We start from the raw sequence: 27,691 nt of genomic DNA on the forward strand, positions 1-27,691 counted from the left end.
AGGGTTAGATTTTTAGACATGATAAACACAGAGAACATTCCAAGTTCAGACATGAAGAATATTTGAGGCAACAGAAACATTACATACTACAAAAGCAACACCCGAAGCAATAGTTAGACGTTAGATTAATAAAAACTTTGATAGTAGTTATATGAGTTAGGTCATCATCAAACTGAGAGCTTATTACTGAGAGAAAATGTCTTCAGAAGACTTTTAAAACAAACCAAAAAGTTTTTTCCAATGATGAGATTTGATTAGAGACTTCTCAAGCTCATTTAAAAACAGTAACTGAATTTATACTCTCACAAACATGCACATTTTGAATGTTAAGTTCTCGATGTTCCTTTTTTTTTACTTACACTTTCAGATTTAGGTTGCAAATTGCACTTATTTCTACAAGAAAAAAAAAGCTTGCTGAAAAATAAAAAGCTCAGTTGTTTGGAAAAGTTTGAAGGGTAAATGAGAGTTTTGGAATAAATGGCCGATGGGATACACTTTGTGTTTTATGATGGGTTCTTGGGAAGACACAAGTCACCTTGAATACCTGATGCCTGCACAGAGACTGTATTATGTTTGTGTTCTGCTACATGGAAACTGTGAGACAAATAAAGATGGTTGAGTTACTAACTTGTCTGCGTGTATGTAATGTTAAAGACGGAAATAAAACAATTGTGAATGTAGGGGAGACCAGGGATAGTTGTAACATGGGTCAATTGTCACAGTTGCAATTTCTCCAAACAGGACCAAGTTAGGAATCAACTGATTAACTCTGAACATGCAGAGTTGAGTTGAACTTATCACACATACATCATGTTGATTATGTGTCTGTTTCACTTTCTTTTATTCAAATTTTTTGTGGTAATGTTTTAGCTGTTAGCTGTAAGCAAAGCTAGCTCATGGCTAATGTGCTCAGGGACAGTTGTCTCAAACTTGCTGGGGTTAAGTAGTAACATTTCAAAAATGGGTTAAATGCATGACATGTTATCTGTGGGCTTATGAAGCTTGCACCCCAGTAGTACCATACTCCTGTTTCACCTTTTGTACAGCTTTTTTTAAATTATAAATGTTAAGATATTCGTGCAGTTTATCCCTATAAAGCCTGACCCATCAAAACAGCCAGAAAATTCCTAATTTTTTTTTTTTGACTGAAAAGTTTATTAGCCCTTAAAAAATCCACAAAAATATTGCTATATCAGTTTATTTATTATGTGGTTTTTGTCACATTTGGTAAATATGGCAGTTTAGGGAACCTTTATAGTGAGGTTTTTAGTTAAGTATGCATTTTTTTCAACACAAATAGACTTCAGCTGCCTGTAGTGGAATGACAATCCTCAAGGGGGTGCAATACATTAAAATTTTCAAAACATATTTCAAGGAAACTATTTATCATGCTGATGAGATAAAGCTCTTTGAAACTCGTGCATCAAATTTTATTTGTTTGCTGATTTAGATAGATTGAAGTTCCTTACTTCACAGAACCACACCAGTTTTGTTTAAAAGAAAAACACCCTCTAATATCTTGAATCATTGCCATGGTCCTTATATCACCTTGTTACATTTCACCCCATGGTATGTTACAACTGACCTGACTATGGGGTCAGTTGTAACATTTCCGTCCTTGTTTTTGAGATAAAGCCATGCATTTTCTGTTTGTGCTGCACAAGTTTTTTATGTCATTGATTAGCAGACATTTGAAGCTAGTTTATACAGTAGTTTCAAGGCACTGGGCTAAAAGAGCTCAAAGTTAAAGACAGAGATGTCAAAAAAAAATGTCACAGCTTTCCCCGGTCTCCCCCATACATGTTAGTGCACTGATGGTCAAACTTGTGTCTCGAGAGCTGTGGGGGTCCGGGGTGTATAAGGTGTCTGTGACTATCCAGCACGTGCCTGAGAAGTTGGACTTATGTGACTTTAGAAAGCAAAATTTTCACTTTAAATAAAATATATGAACTCTGTGCACCATAAGTCTATGTACTATGACCAAAAATAAGCAGATCTTAACGTTCTTTGAGTTGTAATGTAGATATAACCACTTTCACTGGGAATGTTTAAATATTGATTGTCCAACTAAACAGTTTGGCCACCAGATGGCGATGAATGCCCACAAAATGATCCACCAAAATTCTCTAACTGATGGAGCTTGTCCACCTCACTGACCTCATACAGGCTTACCACATTCTTCAACAACTCCACCCAGAGGAGCTTAAACCAGAATCTGTGTTTTTAAGTCATTAACTGAAATTACCTTTAATTTACATCATAAAGACTCACGCACATGAGCCATATTTTTCTACTGTCTGTCCTACTTTCTCTACCCATCAAACATAAACAAACACATCAAATGCTGTATTCCAGTGCTTCAGACTATCCTTGCTGTCACAAGGCCATCACATGTCCAGTGCCTGCTTGGAATATTTTCAGGAGGTGCTGACATGAAGTGAAAGTTCATTAGAGGAGTTGGAAATAATATCCACTCTGGTCATTTCAGGTTTCAAGAGGTTTCTCATTTGTAGCATATGTCATTCATTTCTTGTTGTGATGATAGAAACTGTGGAAGCAAAGCCTTTATTTAACAACTATGAGAAAGTGTTTGCTTCTTTTCATTTCTTTGCTGGTGTACTGTGTTTCTGTCAGTCTTGGAGCCTGTGCAAAGACTGTTCTTTAATGCACATGCAAACAAATGTGCTGTTTTCCTATGCCATCCCACTTACACAACAAGATGTGAAAATATAGCCCCAGCGTTGTGAAACTGTCTTCAAGACTTAAAGCACACCTCCCTGGGCTCTGTGTAAAGTATCTGAATTGGCTCTCTGACTGTGTGTCTGAAAAGGTCAACAACCAACCGGAGGTAATAAATGAGGCAGAGGTGGACTGCTTGTGTGGGCGTAATTGGGCTGAAGATCCAATACAGGGGAACAGTGACTTATGGGTAATTACCTGCAATGTCCTGAGACGAGAGCTGTGAGTGGCTTACTCTGTGATTCAATCAGCCTCACACAGAGCAGAACAGCACACAGCCTCAGTCTTAATTGTCCAATATGCTTTCCCCCTATGCACAACTGTTTCTGTGGCTGTTTCCTCTGCACTCTTTCCAGCCGCCAGTGGTAGAGAGACAAAGCCTAACATTTGTGAACTCATTCACATGCACTCTTTGCCCTGAAGCCGCGACAGACATACATGCACACAATTCCTTTCTCTCTTCCTCCCTCTCTCCCAGACACATGAATCCATTTGCCTTTAAACTCAAAGACCAGAGCAGACTGTTCATTTGCCTTATCAGCAGCTGTTTCTGACTCTTAAGTTAACCTTTACTGTGTGCAGTGTGTTGCTTTAACACTTTAGGAACACAGCAAGGCAAATTATTCTTTTAATTAAATTTATAATACTCAATCTCAATTTCCCACTGAAATTGAATAAATTTGAGGTTTTCAAACTAACATGACATCATTTGCTTAATCATATCCTGGGGTATAATCAAGGATGCAGAAAACAGCCACTAATTTTATTATCAACACTTCTATCTTGCCAGGTCCCTGGGTAACAACTGCAGGTTACATAAGTGGATGTAGTCTCTGTGATGTCAGCCACCTGTTTCTGAAACAGATTTTTGAAGCATATCGTCGACAGAAGCCTCAACACATGACAGCTAAAGGGCACTCACCTGTCAATCAGTGGATCTGATTGGGAGAACTGGTGTTTGTAATACCTGTTTAACTGCTGGGTTAGAAGAAAATCCACCCCCATACAGCACACATACAGTGTGTGCCCATAGAGAAATAAATAAACTACTGAGATGGGAGACATTTGTGCCAGGCTGTAAAAATGTTTATTTCCACTCTGAAAATGGCGGAGAGTGCTGCTTGGTAACTATGCATCATCTTGTGGCCCCTGCTGTCTGATGATCCTGCTTTGTGCTGCACTGAACAGCCGTGAGTTGATGGGAGAGCGTGCTGTCAAAATGCAACTGGATAAAGACAAAACGATGCGGCATAGGACTCGTCTAAAGATACAAACCATCACTGCATTCCCACTAACCTGTGCTACAGGCCTGGTTGAAAATAGACGGCTGAGCTACAACTTGATTCAACGTATCACTGGAATTTTGGGAATTGATATTTGGTTGAATTGACTATTTATTCTGGTGATGGCAAGCGCACCCTTTTTACAAAGTCAGGAGGAACTTCAGGCTGTAGAGACACATTGAATATCTTATCATGAGTTCACTCCATACCTGCAGGTTACAATGGATGCCATAAAAGTCTCAACGACTCTGAGGCCAAAATGTTAAGAGCTCCCCCTCCTGATTGGCTGTGGTAAGGATCATACATTCAGCTTTCTTCATGTTAAGACACAAGAAATGGTTAAAACTAAAAATTTAAAAGCAACATTAAAAAAAACAAAAACTTTTTAAACATAGTTTCTATTATTACAGTCTGTTCTTGTGCTGGTTTATATCTGTGTTCATTTTGAAGGTTAAGTTATTTGTTGATAACAAATGACTGGTGTACAGAAACACTCCTGCAGTGTCCTGAGAAAACCATGGAACAAAAAACAAGATGGCTGAGATGCTGTTTATACATTTATTGTGTAACTTGCTGAAAGCAGATTGATTACACATACAACACCCAAAAGGCTCAGCTGGTTAAGAGGACAATATCAAATCATCAAAGATCAACAATTTTTGGCCTTGTAAAACAAAAACAACAATCGACAGAGATGGACAGTGGCTCTAGGGTCAAAAGGTAAAAGAAAAAAAAAATACTGAGGCATGAAGAAATAGAGCAAGGCCACTTAAATTGATGAGGCCAGTGCAAAGCTGATAAATTATGGTCGATATTTAACGCTCGTGGCTGCTATGCAGCCATTCCAACTCTGACATGCAGAATATTTCTATTTTATGAGCTTGGATGACATTGTGGAGAATAACAGAGCACACATTACTCATGCTGCCTCATCCACCGCTGTCAGACAAGGTGGAGGGGTAATCTGAGGGCTGCAAGCCGACAAATAAATAACTCACAGAAAAAAACTATAAAGTAGAGCCACTGAATTTAGCCATTAAAAAACGAACCAGGGTGTAAATGCTGAAGTTTAGGCAAGAATCTAACTGTTTCCCCCAAACCAGCGGACAAAGATATCTAGCTGAACTCTCTTTGTTTGATAAAAAGTAGCAATCAGAGCGAATTCCAGCTCTCAAAATTACTTCCAGACATTAAAGAGCAACAAATTCCAGCCTGGATTTGACACATAACCAAGATGTTAGAGGGCAAAAGACCCCACTATAAAACTCTGTAGCCCCTTTAAATGCATTTTTTAACAATGAAATGCCTTAATCATTAATGGGAATAATGTTAAGAGTGTTTAGTTAAAGCGTATCTAATTCACTCTGTTCGTATTTCCATATGACTTCATAAAAGACTATACCTACTCGCTCCATCTACCCATAAATCTTAGAGCACACATTAAATACTCCATTACAGTACATCATCCCATCAATCTGGTAGTGTAAAATACATCCTATACACATGTAGAACAAAAGCTCATTCATAGTGAAGGTTCCTCATTTTGTGATTACTGTGCTGAATAAAGAACATAATGCTGTTTCATGATAACATTTAGTCCTAAATAAAAGAAATCTGAATACTATTTGAAACACAGGGTATTGTCACGTAAAAGTGCTCACTCTAAAGTGTCTGTAACATTAAAATGCTCATTTATAACAGAAGCAAACTTTGACTCTACATTAAGGATGCACTCATCGTGAACCAGAAGAATATTTGCAGACCCACTGTAGTAAACACCTGCACAGGAAGCGTAAACAAAAAATATAATGAAACAAAATAAAAGCACCCCTAAAAAAAATTCCCTCTCTAGAATCAAGAGAAAAACCCTCTTTTTCCTCATAGTCTCTCTCAATACTATAATTGCATTGCATATGACAGTTTGCACATATCACAATTAGCATGGCACAACCCAAACAGAATCTTGACTGTGCTTTGTCCACCATCTGATCTTCCTTCATAACACATTGAACACTATACAGACAGCACTTTTCAGGATCTTTGGATCAGTGTAAACACAGTTAAAGGTTTGAGAATAGTGACGATGTTGCAGCTTGAATTGCTACTGACAGCTGAACCAAATGATAACATCCAGTTTCTCCTCTTCCCATCCAAGATGCAGTTTTTATCACAAACATTTACACCTGCACTTTCCTGGATGACCTTTTCCCACAACAGAAAGGCTAAATGCAGGAAAAATACATGTACTGAGCAGCAATATGTTGTGATTGGTAACATTAGTGACATAAAAATATATAACTGTCATTTACAGCACTATTTATATATTAAGACATTTTGCAACAGCATTGACCGGCTGGTATCATCAGCACTAGGCAGCAACGACAGAACACTGAGCTCTTTCAAAGTAAAGAAAGAGATACAGAAAGAGAAATGGCACATATTTATCACATTCACATTATAAAGAATTGTCATGGTATGGCTCTTGCTATGTCTTTTTTCACTGTGAGATTGTCTGGTACAAAAGAAACCCCTTTATCCATCTGAGTCATTAGCATGCTTGTTGTCAAGGATGATTTTTAAAAAACCCATTTGAAAGGCTGGATGTGTTCTCTTGTCACCTTGAGGATGTTGTGTTTACATTGAGATGGGCCTACTCGAAGGTTACAGTAATGCTATACATCTACAGTGCATCTAACCCATTCATAGGACTGTTGAAATGAAAAATGCATTGTGGTACCACAAAACCTCTATTGGCTTAAGGAAAGATAGCTTATTGTTTGCAGTATGCCATGCTACTGTGTTTGTCACAGGCATATTGTCAAAGTGTTTACTATTGAAAGTTCATAGGAAAAACATGAAAAGACTGAAACCTTTACAAAAGCCTCCCCTTCACTTTTCTGTCCCACACAGAGGCTGGTGTAAAAAGCTTCCACTGACAATGAACCTAAGCTAAGATTACACTACAAGCTAGTGTGACTATACTCGAGATAGAGCAGCATATTATACCTAAATAATATCTTTACAGAAGTGATTCTAAGACATGTTGGGGACAAAGTTATTTGAAAAAGAAATAAACATATATGTGTGTGATTGCTGTGAAACTTGCAACTTAGAGTTATCTAGAACTTTCCCTGATCAGCTCTTTTGGTTTGAAAATCCTGGTCAGTTTTACGAGCATGAAATCGGAAATGTGCTAATTACACGTTTAACGGTCGCGGAACATTTTCACCCTCGTAGCTATTTTCTCGGTCAAGCTCCACACTCTTTTATGACCCAGGTCATAAAACATCAGTAAGGCTGGATGAACTATGAAATAAGGCAGATATTTCAATGTGGCAAGTGAGTATGCATGCACATATTTTAGTGTCAGAGTATGTGCAGATTACTGTGGCAAATAGTGAATCTATAGCTATTCATAAATATACAAATCTAAGTTCTGTTAGCATTCTTGAGAAAATAAGAGTTGATCGGTAATCATGATCATAGGCACGGGTTAGCAGGGCATACTTATCACCAACTTTCACAGTCTTTTACTTTTTTCCAGTCACTTTCCCTGCAATGACGATGACTTACAACTCAGAGAGTAGAAAGTTCGCTTCTTAAGTTTTCTGTTCATATGACAGATTAGAAATGAGTGCTGGTTTTAAAGGTGAGACCTGGCTGCTGTCATAGGGTGAAAAATGGTTTCTGCTGGCTGGGCGTTTCCCTGCGATTCTGCTGAATAGATATATAATTGTACCCTTAAGCAAGGCACTTAGTGTACTATAGCACAGTTTGTACTGAGTGGCTCACAGCTCTGAGTGAATCTGAGTAACGGGCTGCGCTTACAGTTGCTCAGCACTGTAATATATTCTTGGTTTTGGATTATTTAAAAAAAAAAAAAAAAAAAAAAGGTAACCTAGGTGGAAAGAAAATTCCATGACTGGAAATTCATAATAAGTCGGTATCATTTAACGCATCCCAGGAATGTTGAAATATCCCTTTAATCTGTGACATTCACTCCTATTACACTAAATGATTTCCTTTATTTCCCATAATTCCTTCAAATGAAAGCAAAAATAAGAGAAATGAACAATTACAGTTGTGTATCTGTGTATTGTTTTAACTTTGTTGACTCCAATTACCTCCTGTGTGTGTGTGTGTGTGTGTGTGTGTGTGTGTGTGTGTGTGTGTGTGTGTGTGTGTGTGTGTGTGTGTGTGTGTGTGTGTGGGTGTGTGTGTGTGTGTGTGTGAGTGTGTGTTTTAAACTCATAGTCTTGACATCATCTCATCCATCTGGCCAATCCCTCATGAAAATATTAACAACAGACCCTTCAACAACATAAAGCTAGGAATGCAAGTGAAACTGCATAGTTGTGTTTCAACTGGATTTCAGGGTGGATCATCCTAAACTAATGCCTCTCTGTATAAAAATATATCTCTAATGAAGGACTAATAAGAGTTACAGGAAAAACATCTTGGAGCAAGAGACAGCAATGACTTTGTCTTGGCGGGGCATGAAAACATGACTAGAATGTGCTTGTCTTCTCCCAATCAATCACGCACCGATGTCTTTCAGCTGGATTAAGACTTCAACATATCATTGCTTTAATCTCATAATTAGCAAAACGTAACACAAACTGAGGCAGTTTGGCACCGGGCTGATATTTTTTGACTCGACAGCCTTTTCTTAGCTTGCACAAATGTCAGCAAATAAGGCCCAGCCGTGCATTTGGTTTGTGATGTTTTCTTTCTCCACCTCTGCATCAAATTAGCTGATGTCACTGAAGTGAATTAGGCAAGAATACAGCTTGTTAGATCTCCCTTCAGCACCCTCTGAAAAACAAACACCTGTATACTCTTCACACCCTGTGTGCTGTGAGTTATTTGTGTGTAAGAATCAGGCTTTAGTGATTGCAGGGGACTTCCTGGTCAAACAACCAAACACCTTTAAGGCTTTTCTTGTCCGTTTCAGTTCACGGTGTGAGGTTCCCCAGCAAATCTGGGGTGATATACCCGACAGGCATAGCAGGCAGAGCCTTTAGGGGGTGCTGTGTTAGGGAAGGAGGGGGAGACTGTGGAGAGGGAGGGTTAAGGAGCAGGCTGTGCTGACTGTCCACCTCCTGCACCACCGTGTAGTCTGCAACAGGAGCAAAGAACGGACACTGTGGAGAGTCAGGAAGGATGTAAGGGGATTGATTTCCCTCTGATGTGGCTGCAGGTTTGGTCTCCACTGGCTGAGGGTTTATGGTCTGATACTCCACACCAGGTGCTGGGGAGCTGGGGGGAGTGCTGATCTGCAGGGCACTGCTCTCTGTGGTGTAGCCACTCCCTTCAGGATCCACTACCAACAGCTGAAACTGCAGCTCCTTCTGCATTTGCTCCTCAGAGTCCTCACTTCCTCTCTGCTCCTTCCCTTTCTTCAGTGCCTCCTCCTCTGTGGTTGAGATGCTCTCCTGGATTCGGAGCTGCTGGCCAGGAGACAGAACCACACCTCCGGATGGCATCACATTGCTGACCTGGGCATAAAAGTCTGTGTTGATCCAAGTCTGAGGCCCTCCGGTTTGCGTCTGAACCAGGGGTCTGTCATCCCTCTCTACAAATGGCACTCTGTCCACACTATCGCATGAGGCTTCCCCATTGTCAGGTTGGCCTGGAAGCAGTGTGGTCATCAGCATAAGGGCATCTTGATCTGGGAGATCTGGGTCGTAACAGCTGGCCCTGCCTGAGTCATCATCAGGGAAACTAAAGGAAAAGGACATTAAATTAACATTTTTTAGCATTTCTGAAATGTCAACAAAAACTGTAAAATTTTGAAGATATTATGAGTTGAAATTAAATTTAGTTTAGGAATGCAATCATTCGCAACAAAACCACACCAGAGCCATTTTTCTTTTGTACTTAAAATTACTCATTTGTTTTCATGTATGGATTTTTTTTCCAGAAGGATTTCTACAAATTTCATGCACTCTGGTTTGGATGATTGGTACTTTTCAGTTGTTTAGCTCACTTTTCTCATTTTAGGATAACGGGGCAAGTTTTCTCATTTTAATGGATTAATTTCTCTTAGTATTTCAATTTTTAATGTAAATGTGATTCTGTTGTCATGGGAAAAACAAGCTTCTTAATATCAACACAACAGAAAAAAATAAAAGATCTAAAACAATAACAAATGGAATTAAATTATTAACATAACATACACCAAAATTTGTTTGATAGCCTTTAATCAAGGATCTTTGCCGTACCCTATGGTGTTGGAGCACCCTATGTTCATGTGGTGACCGATTGGCTGGTGCACGCCCAGGAGCCGCTGGGTGTCTGAGCTCTGGTTGTCCTCCTTCTCTCCAGCATCTGTATCCTCTGCATCCACCTCGATGAACTCCACCCACGGCTCATCCTGATAGAAGTCAGGCGCGTAGGTTGGCAGACCACCCATCCCTCCGCCACTCAGGATGAAATTCAGCTCGTCCAGTTTCCCCTTCTGCATGAGAGCAATTTGTATTTGTTAGGGAAATAAAGGTATCATCAATTTCATAAAGTAGAAACATGTCCTGATCCATAACCAGATCAAGGGGCAACCTCCGGTCTAAGAATATGAGAGTGTTGAAGTGCTAAAATCTGCTGTTCCTCGAGTGTCTGCTTGAGGCTGGATCCAAAAGTACTGGAAGTCACATACACACCAAGCCAAAAAAAAGCTGTTTTCAAAGCAGAAATTAATACAGCCTGGTTCAAAAAATGTCTCGTGTCCAAATCTCTGATTAAAGATGATTTTTTTTCTAACCCAGGGAATCTAGAAATTGTGTGGCTTTTTAACCTGATGTGTAATACAAGTATTTCAGTTTCCCTGTGTCAGCAAATGAGAATGGAGGAATGGTGACAAACAAAAAATATGCAGATACAGTGACTGACATATGAGAAACCTTTTAGCTAATTGGAAGAAATCCAGCCGGGCCAAAACACTCTTAAGGTGTATACAACCCCACTTCACTATAACAGTAAGAGGGCTCAAGTGATCATAAGATGTATTGTGAATATATAGCTAAAGCTTATTTTTTCTTTATTTGAAATTACTATATTACTTGAATTACTATAATGATTATCAGACAGGACAGGACTACTCTTGTTACTCGCATATATTGGGTTATATTTGGTCGTTTAGCTCTGTTGTGAGAATTCGCTCCCCTTCCATGGAATGCCAAGTACTGAGGTGAGGAGAGCACCCCTCCCATTCATGTTCATACATGCAAAGCAAAGGCAGGGAGAGCATCAGCAAAGAACCCCAGGGTCCAGAACACAGCAGACATCAGTGACAATGCATGTGACACTGGTGAGTTCAGACACAGAGAAAGGAGGAGCTGAGGTGGAGGTGGTTTGCAAAGCGGTGCATTATGACCAGGATTCCACAAAGAGACCAAGGTAAACTTACACAGAGCCTTGAGCAAGCATCTTACAAGAAACTCAGACCTATGTGGGTAGTCTTATTCTCCAGGTCTCCTTTTGTTCCATAAATAGCGCACCATGGACATGTCACAATGTTATCGTATTGAGAGTTTGTAATATTGTTAATACTGTATGTGTGTTTTGAAACAGGGGAACAGAGCATCCCTTTGTACTACATGTCCTATTCTCCTCACAGCTTTGTGAATAATGTGTAAATTTTAGCTGCAAACAAAACACACCCCCTGTTTCACCTTTGTCTGAGCATGAAAGGGTGCTTTTTTATAATCAGGACTTATTTTTCTGAGGTCCAGGGGTGAGGTTTGTTTTGTAAAGAGCAAACAGGCAGCCTGTTAAATGCATCCCACATCATCTGAGAATAATACACCCACAATACCACCAAGACCATCTTCACATCTTATTATCCCCCAGCGCTGCTACTCCTGTCCGTGTTTACCTACAGTAAACAACACGGCCTATTTGCTTTTTACATTATTTATAGGCATTTGTGCTTTTATTTGATTGTTGACATGGATGAAAACAGGCTATGGCTGGAGGAGGGATAGTGGGTGATGTGATGTGTGTGTGTGAGCCCTGAAGTGCCTCAGCAAACCGAGCCACGTGGACGCCAAGCAGTGTCTGTTTGTAATCAAAATCACAATAGATGTACCAAAAAAATCAAAGAGATTACACAACACATTATACAATTGGTTCAGTGAACAAACAATACAGAACTCCATGTGTTGGCTGTGAATTAATGATGTTCAGTTCAACTTGAAAAATATTATATTATTATATTACTATCGCTGCAGCCTCACAGCAAGATGGTCACCAGTGGGCCTTTCTGTGTGGAGTTTGCATGTTCTCCCCGTGCATGCTCTCCGGGTCCTCCGGCCTCCTCCCACAGTCCAAAAACATGTCCACCAGGTTAATTGGTCACTCTAAATTGTCCGTAGGTGTGAATGTGTGAGTAAATGGTTGTCTGTCTATGTGTCAGCCCTGTGATTGACTGGCGACCAGTCCAGGGTGTACCCCCCCTCTCCAGCCTCCAGCCACCCGTGACCCTGCACAGGATAAGCGGTTCAGAAAAAGCTGAATCAGCTTGTTTTTGGAACCACTTTTGAAAACTTTTCAAAATGTCATCAACTAAATGGTTAAAAATAAACCTTAAAATCACTTATCAAACAATAAATTAAATTACACTTTGTTAGCTCTTATACCATAGCTGTATTGGTGTGAAAGGTATTATAACAGAAAAAGTCACCTTGCAGTGTAGTGTAACATTGTTTTTCTCAGACCTACAACTTTGAAATAGATCCAAAAATAATGGCTCCTTAAAGATTTTCTGCTCCGATGCACTTTTATAATCATCCTCTAATTTGCATGAACCATGTACCATTTACACTTTTGAATAACCACAATGATGCCCTGTGGTTCAGCATTGTCAGTGCAGCTGCCTCCTGCTACATAAACACAGCTATTACTATAGAACAGTAAACAACATGCAAGCACCATGTATGTCTGTATGCTTCTCTGTATGTGTTGGGCTGAATGTTCACATAAGCACATCACAGGGCAGGCAGAATAACAGCACAGACATGAATGTACCTTCAACAGCTCAGGATCAATGCCTTTAATTTTGGGTGCAGGAACGGGCGGCAACAGAATCAACATTAATCTGCAATGACAGGGAGAGAGGAGGAGGATGAGGATGTGATAAAAACAACCTATTCACAGTGCTTTATCTTTCATTGATAATGCAGCAGACATTGAATTTGTCTGGATTCTGTTGCAAATGCATGAAAGAGCAAAGTGTCTCTGTTCCAACCTGTGCTGCTGGGAGACAATAATGAGCATGATGAGGAAAAGGATGCCCAGGATTCCAAAAATAGACACCAGAGTGAGTGGGAAAGTGGACTCTGAAAAACAAAACATGAAACAGAAAACAGGAAACATCCTTTTATTATCACAATAACAATTTACAACACAGTCATTTGTAGTACCTCATCAAATCTTACCTTTGTAGGGAATCTCGTTCACTTGTATGAAGATGGATTCACTGAATTCTCCAAACTTAGTGAAGGCCTGCATTCTGCAGCGGATGTGCACTTCGTAATCTTTCCCTATGTGCAGCCCGTAGATGGTCTGCTGGGTGTGAGGCTGTAAATCCAACTGATATACAGAAACAGAAAGAGAGGAGAGTCAGGTCAAAAAACAGATTTTTTTAAATTTTAACTTTGAAAACCAAACCATCTTAACATCTCATACTGAAGCTTAGACAACATGTCAAGTGGTTATGTTTATTTCTGGTACCTGTAACTTTGATCTTTCCAGCGGGGTTAGGGCTAAGGTTGATGTATTTTTGTCACACTGGATGTAGGACATAGCGTTATAATGGAGGACTCTAAAACATTATCCAAGGCTGAGTTTGTAGAACTGGCTGGCCCAGTGGTAATGAATATGTGTCTGTTCAAGGTCCCATGGCCTCTGACCTACAGATCCCTCCCTTCACTTCCTTTAGACAGGCTGTGTTTTCCCAGAGGGCTTTGCTCAGGCTTCCACTGCTTTGTAACAGCAGAGTTTGGAGGAGGAGGTGGAAGGAAACACGACACTGTGGCTCTATGACCCACCTACACTTCACTTTAAAAGGGGTGCAGGAGTGTTTGCATTTGCTTGAGCTTGTGCATGTACACAGAGACAGTCTGTTAAGTTTCGTGGTGTGTGTTTACATGTGTTGGGACATGTTAGTGTGTGTCTGTGTGTGTGCTTATACTAGCCAAGGAAGAGATAGAGTTGTAGAGTGAGTATTAAAAGAGGACTTACTGCTTCCCAGTTTGTGGCATTTTTTTCTCTGTACTGAATCTCGTATTCAAGGCGCATCCAGCCCGCCCTGACGTCTGCAGAGGGTGGCGGCTCCCAGTTGACCATGACATCATAACTCATTCCAGAGGGACTTATATTCAGCAGGGTCCAGTTCAGGGACACTGGTGGGTCAGGACGAACTGTCATAAAAAGGACAAAGGACAGAAAAAATTCCAGATTTAAACACCACAGTTCTTAAATGCTAGTCCTGGCTCTATTAGAATATAACATGGACAAATGTCTCTGATGTCACCATTTGATTTGTGGCAAAATGAAGCCTGTTGATGGTGCTCACCATATTGTGATGATGACTCTAACAAGGCCTGTCTGACAAATTAGCCATGCATCAAAATGGATGAGTTGTAAAGGAATTACCCAATAAAGAATTTCGACAAATAAAGAAAATAAAGGCTGGAACTTAACAGCCAGCCTCAAACAGACACCACGAACTGTAAAAAGCATAGATATAGTCCTAGTGATGTCGCCCATTGGTTTTGAGGAGAGGGGTTGAAGTCAAATAATGAGAGCTGCCATGCTAGAAATGCACGTGCCAAAAGCCTTCTAGCAAACATCAACATGGCGCCTGCCCAGCAGCAAACTTTGCCACACCCCCATTTATGCAAAACAATGCACCCACAGTGTCAAGATTTAGTTTTTGGATTCTGGCATTGACTTTTTTTTCCAATACTTCTAAAGCTAAATGTAAAAAGATTGTCTCAAAGGTAAAAATGGTTGAACAGCACTGGTGTGATTCAAATCATAAAGTTTCCCATTAGATGTTAATTTACTGTTACTCCACCAGAACGTCGAAAGTGATGGTAGTAAGAGAAAAACTCATTATCAGGGATAGAACTTTTACAGCCATGTGTTGGAAATCTAACTGATAGTTATTGATTTATTTTGCTTGAGAAACTCAAAGCTACCCAGGTCAACATAACTGCTACCAACAGCCAAGTGCTATCTCTAAAAAACATTTTCATAATCAATTTGTACACTTGATAAAGGCTAATAAACAAAGGTTTTTAAGCCAGACACACCAGCAAATATGCAGTATATATATCAGCTGTCTATCATCATCTTCTCCAGCCCTAGTTAGATAAAGACCGCCAGACATGAAAACATTGACTGTGTAAATACTCGGTATCTGACACTTGCTGTAATATTGACAAGCACGTGACATCTGCTGGTTAAGCTGATATGCAGTAGCAAACATGTTTTCAAAGTCAAGTCCAACTGGACTGCAATCAAGAATCCCTATTCATCTAAAGCTTGATATAAAAAGGCAACTGGACTTAATAGAAATTCTTGTCTTGTTGCCTTTTCGGATCAAGTTTTGTAGTACCATAACCTGAGAGCCTTCACAGGCATAGGACATATCACTGCCAGTGTTCGTCCCTCACCAATGTTCTCCACAGTGAAACAGTCGCCCTCATTGAAATAGGTGATGTTCTGGCTGCGGAGCTGCATGCAGTATGTGATCCAGACTGAAGTGTGGTTTACATCGAAGAAGCACTCCCTGTTTGAATGGATGTACTCTGGACACTCTTTCCATTCGCTGGTAGGGGAGCTGAATCATAGAACAACAAAAAGAAAGAAAAAGAAGAAGAGAAAGAAATTAGAAGTGGTTGTTGGAGAGTTCAGAGAAAACCAATAACTCACAGCTAAATGAGTTGTCTGGTGGATGTTTAACTCACTCTTTCTTGAGGTAGAAGACTCTGAGTGCTCCAGGTGAGGACAGGTTTTGGAAGTCACCAAGATTCCACCAACACCGGAATGTCTCCTGTTCTCTGGATACACACTCCGTGAAATGTGGTTCAAGGGTACCTGTAACGCAAAAAGAGAAAGACAAAAGAAAGTGAGGATCAGAAAAGAAACAAAGAAGATTTCTCACACTCTCATCAGACAATCTGTACCATGCCAAAACAAGTCTAAACCCTGGAGTTCAGATTGTTTTCCTCGTATTAAGAACTGTTGTCCAAAGTGCTGACATAGAGCCAGTGCTACTTAACCAAGAGCACTGCATCATACAATATAACATGAAAAGTGAAGAAATCTGGTGTGTACACCACTGTGGTTTCAATTCTCAAGCCTTTAATGTTTATGACTACAATATCTCTGGACATTTACAAACCGCCTCATACAAAACATTAACATGAGTCATGCTAAACATGAGCACACAAATCACTAAGTATGAAACCTGGGTAATGTTAAGCTAGGAAGACATCTACACCCAGAAAGCAAACTGCAGCAAATATTTTAGGGTAATCATATGCTTTAGGACTACTTATTAGCACAGTTAAAGGTTAATTCATCATAGTTTCAACATTGTTTGTAATATAACTTGTTTGTTACTTACTCTCCATATTGAGTCCTAAATAAAGAAAGGTACCTGTCAAATTTGAAACCATACGGTACCAATGCACGGTACCTGGCAATCAGTGTTGGTACTCAATGGTACCAATTTTCAATACTTTTTTATGTGTTTACGTGGTAACAAATATAAATTTGTTTAATAATAATAGTGATAAAAACAAAATCCCAAAGTTTTTCAATGAACATACTTATTCTTCCATGTAATATCTTGCAATGCTGTATTCATGTCCAGCATGGAAAATTGCCTACTCTTCAGCTCTTTCACAGTCACAAGGATGTATCTAGGTACCTAAACATGGTACATTTTGATTTTACATGAATCAGTACTCAGTACTGCAGGTGTAATTCGATTGGTACCCATAAGAGTATCTAATGTGGTACCTCTCCCTAGTCCTAAGAGTCATACTTAATCATAATCCTGGTACAAGAGCAACTTTTTTTATCAACTACACAAAGCAAATGGTGGATTTAGAATATCAGCAAGTCATATCAGTTGTTTACAGACTGGTTAACTAAGGCTGGATACAGATGCATATTTAATAGCTCATGATTGGCCCCAATTAGGGATGGGTACCTTTCACATTTGAAACGATACGGTACCTATGCCTGGTACCTGGCAATTGGTACCGGTGCTCAACGGTACCAATTATTAGTACTTATTTTTGTGTTTATGTGGTAAAAAATATCAATTTGTTTGATAATAAAATATAATATTAACATATTTATTCTTCAATATGTAACCTTGCAGTGCTGTGTTCATGTCCAGCATGGAAAATTGCCTACCCTTCCACTCCCTCCCAGTCATTAAGATGCATTTAGGTACCTAAACATGGTATCTTTTGATTTGACATGAACTGGTACCCGGTACTTTTGACAGAATCTGGTTGGTACCTATAAAAGTACCTAATTCTGTACCCATCCCTAGCCCCAATGTTTGGTCCAGGTTATCTTGTGTGTGGGAGTGACTGATCGATCTTACGTCCCATGATCGGCTCACAGATTCATTGTAGCCACCTTGATAATTTTCAAACATGTTTGATATTAATTGGGATGATAACTTGATGACTGGTTAGCCGAGGCTCCCAGTTAGCACGGTTACCTTTTACTCCTTTTCTGTTCTGTTCAACATTTCTGATCTTGCCAGAATTTATTAGATCTTGAGTCTATGACAACAACCAGATATTTTTAGGCTGTTAACAGTTAAAATTCAGTTTAGAGAATGCTTACTCATCTGAATGAATGGAGCTAAATGCTGCTTCCCTTGCAGAAATGCATGCAAATCTTTATGATGAAGTAGATTGTAAAGAAGTCAATAAAATGGACATCTAAGGCATCAAAAATCAGTCCCCACAGCTTTTTAATTTTTAGATCCTCCTGTCACTTTGGTTTACCTTTGCCCCACCCTAACTTAGCCCTTATCACCTTTCCCGTGGTTCTCCATGACTCCTCAATACCACTGAATCCCCACCACCATTTCCCACTCCTGTCAGGGGCCAGTTTCTCATTCAGCAGCCAGTTCTGAGGTTTGGTGCAGCCATAAACAAGAGACTGAAGGTGTCATTGATTTCTGCTCTCCTCGCTCTCCTCCAGTGCTGGCAGCAGAATAAATCACACACAGACCCAGACCGTAAACACACTTCACAACACAACACAGGGAATCAGAGACCGACTGGAAAAACACTTGACAAGCGCAGCAGGTTAATGTCACTGCATCACTTTTTAAGAAATATCATAGACCTGTAGACTCACAGCAAGATGATGAAATGTAACTTATACAAAATGTGCACACATGCAACAACTGCACACACACACACACGATCAACAACAACACTTTAGACAACAAAATACACCTCATTCATTCAAGCTGAATGTACACCATCATGTTAATACCTCTCTATTTGATGCCAGTGTTACCTCATAATTCATCACATTCCTACGCCGCTGTGACTCCAGCTCTGACCCCCTCCTTTGTGCCCTCCCTCTCTTCATCTTCTGCATACTGTCTCGGTTCCCAGAGCTTTTGCTATTTCAACTCGGCCTCCCTCCCCCCATTCAGCAAATTCCAGCTGCCACCATCAAAGAGCTTTGTGCTGACATGAAAACTAAAACAAGAAATGCAGAATAAAAACTAACAAAAGCCCCAAAATTGCACAGCTCTGGGTCAAAATACAGAGTATCTTTTACCTGACAGCTCAGCCACATTTGTCATCTAGTTTAATTCTTCATTTTCTGTGTTACAGATGACTTTCTGTGTTTTGCTACTCCAAACTGCTGCTCCAACTGTATATTTCTAATTTGTTAAGTTTTACACACAAGTGTTGTTGTGTTTAAGGTGGAAAAGATGTAGAAAACACACAAACAGACAGAGGGGAAAAAAATCAAAGTCAGCCTCTCCAGAAGGAAAGAAGCTGGTAGAGATCAGAGAGGTCAGCCATGTTTGAAATTGTAATTCTGAGCCCGACTTTCACCAATTTGCAGTGAGATAGAGGTGAAAAGCTGCTTCCTAACACCTGGAGTGACTGAAATTCCTGGCTGTGTCACTTTTTCTCACTCATTTGCTGATAGTCATATATGTTTTCTCATGTGGTATAGATCTATAAACCCCCGTACAAAAACAGGACCCTCTCACCATGTGGTGGGTTTCCAGGGTGTATGAAAAGACAATGTTCAAGTTGTAACTAGCTAACAAGCCAGAGGGGACATCTTGACAGCCACAAGTTGACTACCTGCTATGTATAGGTTGGTAATTTTGTTGCAGGGCACACACACACACACACACACACACACACACACACACACACACCCCATTTTCTCCATATGTAACCAGTCTATAACTGATAATGATAATCCTGTCTGTACCTGCCAGCTTCCATGAAATGCTCAGCTGTTGAGAGGTATCAGCTGGAAGAAGAAACCTATTTTTTAGGCTGTGGTTACACCTGAGTCCATACAAAGGAGCAAGGAAACCACTTATCCAACTTCAAGTCAGCTTCAGCCATTAGAGTTTAAAGTCCAGTAAAAAGAGAAAATAAAGTACTCTTATCCTGGCCCTCATGCCAGCTGGCAAACAGTACTAAAAGGTGCTTACTAAAAGGTGCTTTCTGAGTGTTGTAAAATGCTAGAGGGAAAATGAGCCCATAACACTATGAATCATTACCCTTCCAGCTCATTTGCTGATTGAAAAAGTAGCTGTTCAGGTTAGAAATGCTCAGGGCAGCTGTAAGGATGAAAGAATATGACACAAAAAGATGGTCCGTGTATCCGTGTATCAGACACTGACGTATCAGAAGAATTATAATCCAGTTGTAAAACAGAGGGGCCACTGTGAATAAGCTTTAAATGATTACATAACAGGTGGTGATTGGATTATCCAGGTTTCAAAATTTCAGTCAGATCATAAACCGTGGAAGAAATACTGTGGATTCGACATCAGACATGTAAAATAGCTTTTTGTGTTTGGGCTAATAGCAATGTGTCACATCCTTTGAAGCTCACATTTGGCTCCATTACTGTTCTCTTTATACATGTTGATACAGAAACCACTGATGACACTGGGAGATCATTGTTGGCTGCTATGCAGATGATACAGTAATGTGCTTGACTAATATCTCGCAACAGAAGCTACACAAAACATGAAAACCAAAGTGTATTACCTGCTTAAAGCCCCACAACCAACTCGTAATGCAAACAAGTGGACACTAAGTACTCATTGATAGCTTGTTCATTACACAGATTATATAACAAGAATAAATGTAGTCCCTCTTAATCCACAGCTCGAAACACGACTCTTGGTATTAGTTAAGAGCCATTAAACCCAAAGATGGGGTTCTGTATTTTATTCAGGTTTGAAACAGTCCCTCTGGTTGGCTGTCTTGAACATTTAGACTGTCTGCTCCACAAACCCTGTTTCTTCTGATTGGCCAGCTCTCTGAATGTCTGTTAGGGGCACAGCTTCTGGCAGAGCTCAGTGTTTGAGGCCCACCCCTCAAATGTATTATGACTGAGTTAGAAGTTTCCAATACATTGACTTCAACATTTTAGCAAGTCTGGTGAAGGTTTCATGAACATCTCCTGCTAATTTTGGAACAGACCATTTTGAGCAGTTAAATGAATTTCTTCTGCTCACATCAAACTGCAGTTTTTGGTCACTTCAAGTCTGTTTTCTTCAATTTGATAGAAGTGTCATTCACTTAGCTTCTTGTATGTTTAAACAACTTGCTGGTGCACAGTCTTTTTCCTCTCAACTGGTCAGCCATTAACCACCAAATCCGAAATTTGCTCAAGCTGCATTAACCCTTTAACTTCCACTCCACTTAAACACTTTCACTTCTCTCGTGCAACGGTATGAACCGTATTTAATTTGTAAAGCTGCTGGGCAAAACCAGAATCTTAAATTCTTACAGTTTAAAACTTATTGGATGATCAGTCGCTTGACTTCTGCAAGTCGTTACACATCAACATTTCAGACTGGTATTTCCCGTCCTCAGTAAGAGGATGCTGCTATTCAGTCTGAATAGAGGGAAAGATTTTACAGTGCACTTTGGCACACATGTACTTTATTTTAGTTCAGTGCATAACATAATTTACCCAACCTTGTCCTGGACAACATGAACCATTTTTATCCATTCTGGGGCTTCCATACTTCAAAAATAACACAGATTCCGAGTGTCTCTTCATCTTGGTATTAGTGCATAATTGATTTGATTGCTCAGCCAGAAGAGAACATACAAGCTGCGGTGGCTGAACAACAAACACTGATGTCTCTGATCACATCACTTGACTATGTTGTACTCTCCTCTCTGCTGACATAGGTAAACACAATTAGCAGATACTTTGAGCTGAACTGTTACTTTAGGTCTCAATTCAGCCACAACAGAAAGAGCTAAATTTAGCATTTTGGATGATGTGCAAATTTTTGTGTGTGTTTTTGAACATTTAAATACTACTTCTGAACATCAATCCTCGACACCTACGCCAGATCCTTTTCTACAGTACCATCGCTGTGTTCATGAGTGTGTGTGTAAATGTGCAAGTGTGTTGGTGTGTGTGTCTGTTCCCCAGATGGAGACTTTGGCAGCACGCACTAATACCATGAAAAGAAGAGTAAAAGTGCCAATCAGTCTGCACACACCAAGTCCTGCAATGTGTCCTTGCTTTACAGCTCATACAGGCGCACACACACAAAGTGCACTCTGCACACACATCTTTTCTTCTACACACAGACGTTTGTGTAGCAGTCGGCACCATTTTTCTTTCTAGCATATTGAAAAAAAGGAGGAGCAGACACAGAAGGGGAAAAATGAGACTGTCTTAAATATATTTTTCAATACTTTTTTAGACTTTAGCAAAAGCGTCCCACTTTTGGTTATATCAAAATGAGCTTAAGGTTAAATGTTGAGGAAACCGTGGGTCTTTAAAAGGAGCCAGAAAAGTTCAGAAGTGGGCTAGAGGAGAAGGGCAGAAAGGTGAGACTGCAACAAGATACAAACAAGGGAATGTAAACAGGTGATATAAATAACTTTGAACACACACCCACATGCAGTTAGAACACATACATGCACAAACACGCATATTAACGAACTGACACATTCAAAACAAAAAACTGACAAAGCCACATAGTGCCATGCCTTAAATACTGGGAGCTCTGTTCTCAGTTAGACCACCGTAACCTTTCAATTGTCCTCCAGGTTGAAGTGAAGGGCTCTAAATCTTCTTGACTCTAATCTGAGTTCAGAGTTTTGAGGTTTAACACACATGTTCTGGTTTGACCCAGTGAGCCTGTTCTGGTCTCACAGATTTATCATCCAAACTAATAAAGTTAATCTCTTGTAATTCTATTACATCCCACAGATCAGGCTTAGTTATCCAGGTGAGAATACATAAAGATTAGCAGCGTTTCTGACACCTTTCTGGCATGCTCCACTGTCAGATTTTCAGTGACAAGTGGAACAAAGGTTTAATCAACAAGTTTCCATTAATTAAACTGTGTAGAAATATTCCAAAAAGTATTTTATGATTTTAGGTCAAATAAAAAGTATTTTGCTTGATGGTCCTTAGAATGTTTTTATGAACATGCTTGAAACTGTTAAAATGTACAGGAAAATTATCCCTAAGAAAAATTTGATGTTTCAATGATTTTGGACATTAGCACATAGAACTGTCTCATTTGCGCTGCGCTCTGAGAACATATTCTTACTCGGAAAGAAAAAGCAAAACAAATGCAGAACTGTCTACCACACCTGCCACATGCCAGTCAAGAAGAGTGATGTCTGGAAATACTTTGAAAAAAAAAAAAAACAATAATGTCAATGTGCAGTGCAAGATGTGTGGTGTTAAACTTGCATCCCATAGAATAACTAGTTCAATGCTAAGCCACGAAGGCTTAGAGCAAGGGGAGAAAACAGCAGAGACAGACAGTTTCATGTTGTGAAAAAAACAGAGTGGAGAAGATTAGCCTGCCAATCACCAAAATGGAGATATGTACGCATCAGTGGCGATTGCTCTAAGACTGCAAGGGAAGCTCAGTTTTCCCTTCATCTTTTGTTCAGAATCAGCTACCTATCACAGGTAACTGTCTCGACCTCCTTCTCATTCATCCCCGCTGCGTCTCAGCGCTTTAACACAGTCGGACGCTGAGGGTTTTCTGACTTCAGCGTAGAGTGGGTTGTTCCACTGTAGAAACTGGATGATCATTGGATAAACGCTGGGCTAGGCTTCTGCATGATGATTGGATGATCTGTCTGAGGCCAAATCCCTTTTTTTATTGACAGTGAAATGAGCCAGTCAGCGATTTTGAAGCATAACCCTCCACTGGAGCATCTTCTCAGTTGTTCTGGACTGATGCGAAGACTTTACTGATCCCAGCGAGTTTACCTTTCTTAAAAACAATGAGCATTGTGAGAACACTGGTAAAATCCCTGGAAAAAACACCTGGTTGGTACAACAGGGTCACAGATCATTTTCTTGAAAAGGAACGGAGGGTAGAATTTACTATTAAATAAACAAATTTGTGATGTCGGACGGAAAAAAATGAGCTTCCCCTCCTTGACTGACCAGTAGTCGCCACTGGCATGCATTAAGTTTCGTGGAAGGTGAAGGCTTCAGAGAGCTGATGGCGTTTGTTGAGCCAGAGTACAAGCCAAGCCACGGAGAACAATGTGACCAACAGACCCTTTTTAGTTTACAGTTAAAATATCAATAATCTGCTATTCATTCAGAGTATTCAATTACAAGAATTGTTATAAATTCCCATCCCTACTTAAAAGATGATCTCTTGTACACATATTTAGCTATTGCACAATTTTTGTCAAAGTGCATCCAGATAATGAGGCTAGAAGCCTTTCTTGATTTGGTTCAAGAAGGTGAAAAGGATTTAAACAGGGCACTCATGAATTTCCCAACTTGTCACCTGTTGCCCCATAGATTTTCCACTTCACGGACTGACCCCAAATTCCTCTGATCCAAATCATCAACTTTGAGATGCTACATAATAATCCCAATTCTGTTTTCAGTCTATTTTCTCTTGTGAGGACATCACAGTACCAACAAATTGTGGCTGCTCGGTGACATTCATCATGCACCAGCATGGTTTGTATCCTGACTTGGCTTTTGTCAATGCTGCTTTCAGCTTTAATTTACTTGTGAAATTGCAAATGTAAGGTCTATGGTTTCACCTTGGGGCTCCGTTCATTTAAAACTGCCGCTTCAGTCTTGTCCTTTCAGGTTTTGTTGTGACACGCTCACTATTGTAAATACACAACATTGCTTTTGTATCCCTTACTTCAAAACAACCTTTCATTACATCGCCATTTCCCTACCATGTATCCTCCCTCACACTATCAGCAGTATGCATTTCTAACTTTGTGTTTAGCTTCAGACACCGTATCCCACACAAGGCCCCAGCTCCACCACTGAGCACAAACACACCCACGTCTCGTCTTTGAGGAAGATGTAACCGTAGATTGTGTGTCTAGGCCAGACAAACCGAGGGTCTGCGCTTTTACTGCTTGTTACCACCTCTGTGGCCAAGAACCCAGCCTCACTCAACAAAAATCAATGCAAGAGCTTGAGGCATGAGTTCTCCAGAGACACACGTGTAGAAAAGGTTGAAGGCAAGTAAAGAAAAGGATTTGTGTGTGAGAGGACAAGGGAAAGACAAATGACTACCACTGGCTATAATCATCTGGTAAGCCTTTAAATATATGGGAGCATCTCCACACGCCTTCTCTGGGCTTGTTATGTGGCCGACTCTACAACAGGCATAAAAATCTGACAGGGAGATTACACCACAGATTTCCAGGAAGGTTTGATAAGGCCTCAAGTCGGACAACAAAACCATTAAACATCACCAAAGAACACCATGTGTTATGAGCTACTTACCTCTTCCATAAAATTTAAAGCATCTTAGGAGCGGAATCCTCACTGGCTTAACTTACACAACAGTTAGCATCCTTGAGTATAAGAAATGGCTGTCACATAGGTTTCTGTTCACGTTGAGTATAACTGAGGAGTGGTTACACCCTGGTTCTAAATACGAGTTGAAGGTTCAAACAGCAGCTTTCCAGCAGTTCGCACCCTGCGTTAGCATCAACCTTGGGCAAAGTATTGACAACCACAGGTGCTAAACGTAGGCCATGTGGTCTATTTTTGGCTAGCTCACTTTAGTTGGGTCGTTGATGATCTATTTTCAGGGACAGGTGTTGAGTGTTGGCATAGGGCATTTAGCTCATGGCACTAGCTTACACTACAGAGATATCACTTAGCATTGCCTTCATAGCTACGAGAACAAATAGGGTGAGCTCAGCTAACGTTGTGTGTATGTGTGTGCTAACTGGTTACTGTGCAACTGATAGGAAAGCATTTTGTAGCCGACCGATGAGGGATGGCAAAGCTTTTTTTTCCTCCTTTCCTTCCTCCTAAGTTTGTTCAAATAGATGAGGAGATTTTTTTGGTGATATCAGGTAAATTTCAGTCATAGAGCACTGAATACGTCTTGAGTGTTTTTTAGCAAAGCTTTTAAAGGCTACCTGTGGGTACTCCCTTTGACTCTTCGCTAAATACTTTCGCTAAATTCAAGCTTTTTCTTTTTCTAAGGCCAAGATGATTTCTCAAACCTATCTGACGTGTCCCAGAGGAGGAGTCAGTAGTTGTTAGGGTTGGTGAGTTTGAGGAGGAACCAGGCTGTGCCCATGTTTGCTCATGCTATCAGTGTCTGCTTTGTGTTTACAGATGTTTTAACAGTTGTTGAGGAAAACCACGAGCTAGATCACCCATAATGCGCTTTGCCATTTGAATGACTGAGGAGGAAGGAGGCGAGCCAGCCAGATTGATTGACGGATTGACCTCACCTGGCTTTCTGCGGTGAGTCTGTGGGCTTATCAGTACAGCTACACAAATAAAGACTTTTGCTACAGTCTGTGAACAAATAGAAAGTTACAAAGCTGGAGGGCAAACACCTCAGAACTCAGAAATGAACACTTATAATAAAGTTGTATAGAGTTGACAGCTTTAGATGCAGTGTTTCTAATGTTACACTGCATCTCACATTAGCCTGTCTGTGGGAATAATGACTTAAAAGCATGGTTATGATAAAATAAATCAAAACTACAACCAAAAACCAGAACAGTCTATGATTTCTCTTTAGCATGCCAAATTGGCTTTTAACAACCACCACCTCATCCAAATGCTCATGTTGAGACACCAGATACCCTCTTAGCGATGGTCTAACCATCTCTCTGACAGAAAATAAAAGCTGATGATTCCAAACCAGAGAACTGCGAAACTGAATATTTGGCTGCTTTGGTCGTAAAACTGGCACCAAAATTACTTTTGGTGTTGAAAAGCCAAAATGGATTTCAACATGAAAAACAGCAGAGAAGAAAGAACAATATGTTCAGGGGATAAGAGAACCAATGTTCTCAGATTTCCAAACCACACTTGTCCATGCTGAGCTGTTTGGAAACATTTGACTTCACCCAATGCATAAATACTTCAATTTTGGCGTAACTGTGAACGTTGTGTTGAGAGAGCGGCAAATTGCTAAATGACCAAAGCCAATCACAATTTAGTCTCCAAGGACAGAGGAAGGGAACTACTTTACTTTGAAGAAATATAAAAGTAAGCTGGCATTTTACGGTTGCTGCCAATGTACATCTTTCAAGGTTTTGCACTTAAGGATGTCAGTGCCTTTTGAGATTCCATCCTCTCAGTGTGGCCCTTGTGGAAAAACGGAGCGTTCTGACCTACAGTTCAACAGTTTCATTTATAAGATGCTTTTGCCAAAGTGATGTACGACACAAGCAAGAATTTAGACAGAGGGGAAAAACTTTGCTGGTGTGACAAAGTGCTACAAGTCATTTGGCTGCAGGTGTTGCCATCAAGTGCATAAAGAAATTATTATTTGTATTATTATTTTCCTCATGTAGTGTAGCCATAAATAACCACAATTAGTCACTGCAAAAATATAGTTCAACCTTCAAAAACATTCAGCAATTAGTGTTGAAAATTTACAAAGAGCTGGGTCTGAGATCTTCTGACTCATTCTAGGGGACAAAGAGGAGAAGGGTCAGATTAAGTGCCTTAGTGTTCCCTGAATAGATGAGTATTAAGACATCTCTTGACTCTGCGGATCACACAGAGTTAGGTAACTCATTCCACCATTTGGGCACAACAAAGGAGAAGAGTCTGGCTAGAGATTTGGAGCTGCGCTGAGGCTGGGAGCACCAGGCGTCTTTCACAAGCAGAGCGTAGTGGGCCAGAAGGAGTGTAGACCTGGATGAGGGACTCCAGGTAGGCAAGAGCCATTTATGACAATGTTTTGGAAGCCAGAAGGAGAGCTTTGAACTTGATTTGAGCTGCCACAGGAAGCCAGTGAAAAAAGACCAACAGCGGGGTGACATGGGCTGTTTTGGGCTGGTTAAAGGCCAGACGTGCTGCTGCATTCTGGATAATCTGCAGAGGTTTAAATGTACACGCAGGGAGGCCTGCGAGAAGGAAGTTGCAGTAGTCGATGTGTGAAA

General features: G+C 40.3%; 1 protein-coding gene across 1 annotated transcript in view; it reads right to left on the reverse strand.

Annotated features, from left to right (window-relative positions):
• Window positions 1–4,620: 4,620 nt before the first annotated feature.
• ghra (growth hormone receptor a) overlaps window positions 4,621–27,691 on the reverse strand; it is a 38,473-nt gene continuing 15,402 nt past the window's right edge. The window contains 10 exon segments of the mRNA XM_074669927.1: window positions 4,621–9,013; window positions 9,015–9,058; window positions 9,061–9,746; window positions 10,247–10,482; window positions 13,047–13,116; window positions 13,267–13,357; window positions 13,457–13,610; window positions 14,262–14,440; window positions 15,701–15,867; window positions 15,995–16,124. Coding sequence (XP_074526028.1) covers window positions 8,978–9,013; window positions 9,015–9,058; window positions 9,061–9,746; window positions 10,247–10,482; window positions 13,047–13,116; window positions 13,267–13,357; window positions 13,457–13,610; window positions 14,262–14,440; window positions 15,701–15,867; window positions 15,995–16,124 — 1,793 coding nt within the window. The 3' untranslated portion in view covers window positions 4,621–8,977.

This window comes from Halichoeres trimaculatus, unplaced genomic scaffold, assembly GCF_033239565.1.
Source record: "Halichoeres trimaculatus isolate MK-OKI-2021-1 unplaced genomic scaffold, fHalTri1.1 fHalTri1_scaffold_5, whole genome shotgun sequence".
Taxonomy (NCBI): Eukaryota; Metazoa; Chordata; class Actinopteri; order Labriformes; family Labridae; genus Halichoeres; species Halichoeres trimaculatus.